This window comes from Equus quagga, unplaced genomic scaffold, assembly GCF_021613505.1.
Source record: "Equus quagga isolate Etosha38 unplaced genomic scaffold, UCLA_HA_Equagga_1.0 207786_RagTag, whole genome shotgun sequence".
In the NCBI taxonomy this organism is placed as follows: domain Eukaryota; kingdom Metazoa; phylum Chordata; class Mammalia; order Perissodactyla; family Equidae; genus Equus; species Equus quagga.
Window position 1 is genome coordinate 1 of NW_025798983.1, and position 2,463 is coordinate 2,463.

Consider the following 2,463-nt stretch of genomic DNA (forward strand, 5'->3'; position numbering starts at 1 on the left):
ACTTTTACCATGAGTTTTTAACATTAATGAAGTTTCTTTTATCATTTAAAAAATAATTTTCTTGCTCGCGAGAAGAGGCGGTTGCCGTAGCGGAGCTCTCAGGCTGTCTGTCTGAGGATCCGCCGCCCGAGCCGCGGACAGTTTACGGAGCCCGTTAGCGCCCCGGTCGAGACCCCCGCCGCCGTCATGTCCCGCTACCTGCGCCCCCCCAACACATCTCTGTTCGTAAGGAACGTGGCCGACGACACGAGGTCCGAAGATTTACGGCGCGAATTTGGTCGTTATGGTCCTATAGTTGATGTGTATGTGCCACTTGATTTCTACACTCGCCGTCCAAGAGGATTTGCTTATGTTCATTTTGAGGATGTTCGTGATGCTGAAGATGCTTTACATAATTTGGACAGAAAATGGATTTGCGGACACCAGATTGAAATACAGTTTGCACAGGGTGATCGGAAGACTCCAAATCAGATGAAAGCCAAGGAAGGAAGGAATGTGTACAGTTCTTCACGCTATGATGATTATGACAGATACAGATGTTCTAGAAGCCGAAGTTATGAAAGAAGGAGATCAAGAAGTCGGTCCTTTGATTACAACTACAGAAGATCTTATAGTCCGAGAAACAGTAGACCGACTGGAAGACCACGGCGTAGCAGAAGCCATTCCGACAATGATAGACCAAACTGCAGCTGGAATACCCAGTACAGTTCTGCTTACTACACTTCAAGAAAGATCTGAGAAAGCGGATAAAGAACCAAAGAAGGGCAGTTCAAGCGACCAAAGGGTGGGTGGAAGGTGCTGCAGTATGAATACTGTACAAATATTTTGACTCTGGTCTGAAAAGATAAAAGAATGTTATCGAAACTACATGGAATAATTGAAGTCCCTTCAAGTTTGAAAGTAAGCATTTTAGGACAAATCAAAGGAAATTCAACTTTGTACTTATGGAAACTAATCCCTAAATCTGAATAGGTTTATATTGATTCTTGGGTAACAGGTCCATAATAAATTATTAAAAACTAGGATGTCTGAATATCAAGGAAGAGAGCCATAGTCTCTTACAGTGCCTGTATTGGTCTGTCTCAAATGGAATTGAGTGAGAAAAGGTATGGTCCACTATAAACTTTTTCTTGGTTCTCTCTTAAAGTCAGTTGCATTTTCGCTATTGGCAAATCTTGCCTTTGTTTATCCCAGTGCCAGTGTTTTCTGCTTAACGGTTTGCTTTGTTGGCATCTGAGTTTATTTACTTGTGTGCCATGTGCAGTTTACATCTTCCTTAAACACTCTTTCCCAGGTAAATTCCAATTACAATATTTGACAGCCAGCTAAGAGGGTCCATTTCGTCTCACCTCTTTCCTAGTCAGTATATTCAGCAAACATTTACTGAGCCCTTAGTGTGGGCAAAAAAATGTACTGGGTGATTGGGGAGAAAAATAGATAAAATTCACTTATTCAATAAATGTCTACTGAGCACAATCCAGTGAATCATTACAGTATGGCCTCATTGTTTTGTTTGAGGTGTATTATTCGTAACAATATTTTACACCATTCATATCCTAATGTAATTATAAAACCCAATATACTATCAAAGATAAGTAATTTTGTGGTTATCTGCCATTTAAAAGTATCCAGTATTTCTGTTTGCATCCCATTAATACAAATAATGAAAAAATGATTTGTTTTAATCTGTAATAAACTGATTTATTGTGCAGTGGCTGTAATATACTAGAGTTATATTAAATTGTTAACTCTGCCTCCTCAAACACATATTAGGAAATAATCCCCAAAATAAGTATTTAACTTTGCGTTAGATATAAAGGAGACTCTGGGTGCTATAATTAGACTATTTTGAGGCAGATAGCTGTTATCCCAGTTGATTTAGTGTGTTCTGTAATTGAGAAAATGTTCACCAAGTTATACTTTTTAGTGATTTACATGTACATTTTATAGGGACATGTTCTGTGTATAGTGAATAAATAACTTTTATAGCATCACAAAAAAAAATAAAAAAAAATAATAATTTTCTTGAAGAAGATTAGCCCTGAGCTGGCATCTGTGCCAATCTTCCTCTTTTTCTGTATGTGGGACAGCTCCACAGCGTGACTGGTAAGTGGAGTAGGTCCATGACTGGGATCTGAACCAGCAAACCCAGGCTGCCTAAGCGGCGTACATGGAACTGTAACCACTCGGCCACAGGGGCAGGCCCTTATCAATTTTTGGATGGTCCATCCTTTCTGTGTTTCATCTAAAAAAATTCCTGCCACAAACTCCAGAATATTGTTCTGTTTTGTACTAAAATTTTGTAGTTTGATTTTTATGTTTAGGACTATGATCCAGTTCCTCTAATTCAAGTTAATAGTTGTGTATGATGTGCGGTAAAAGTTAAGGCTCATTTATCCATATGGATATCCAATTATCTCAGCACTATTTGCTGAAAATCATCTCTCCATTGAACTATATTGG

At 38.7% G+C, this 2,463-nt stretch overlaps 1 protein-coding gene across 1 annotated transcript; it reads left to right on the top strand.

The window, feature by feature from the left end:
* Nucleotides 1-111: 111 nt before the first annotated feature.
* Nucleotides 112-912, top strand: LOC124233633 (serine/arginine-rich splicing factor 10-like). The gene has a single exon (XM_046650773.1). It carries the CDS (start codon nucleotides 187-189, stop codon nucleotides 736-738), a length of 552 nt encoding a protein of 183 aa, XP_046506729.1. The 5' UTR covers nucleotides 112-186; the 3' UTR covers nucleotides 739-912.
* The last annotated feature ends 1,551 nt before the right edge of the window (nucleotides 913-2,463 follow it).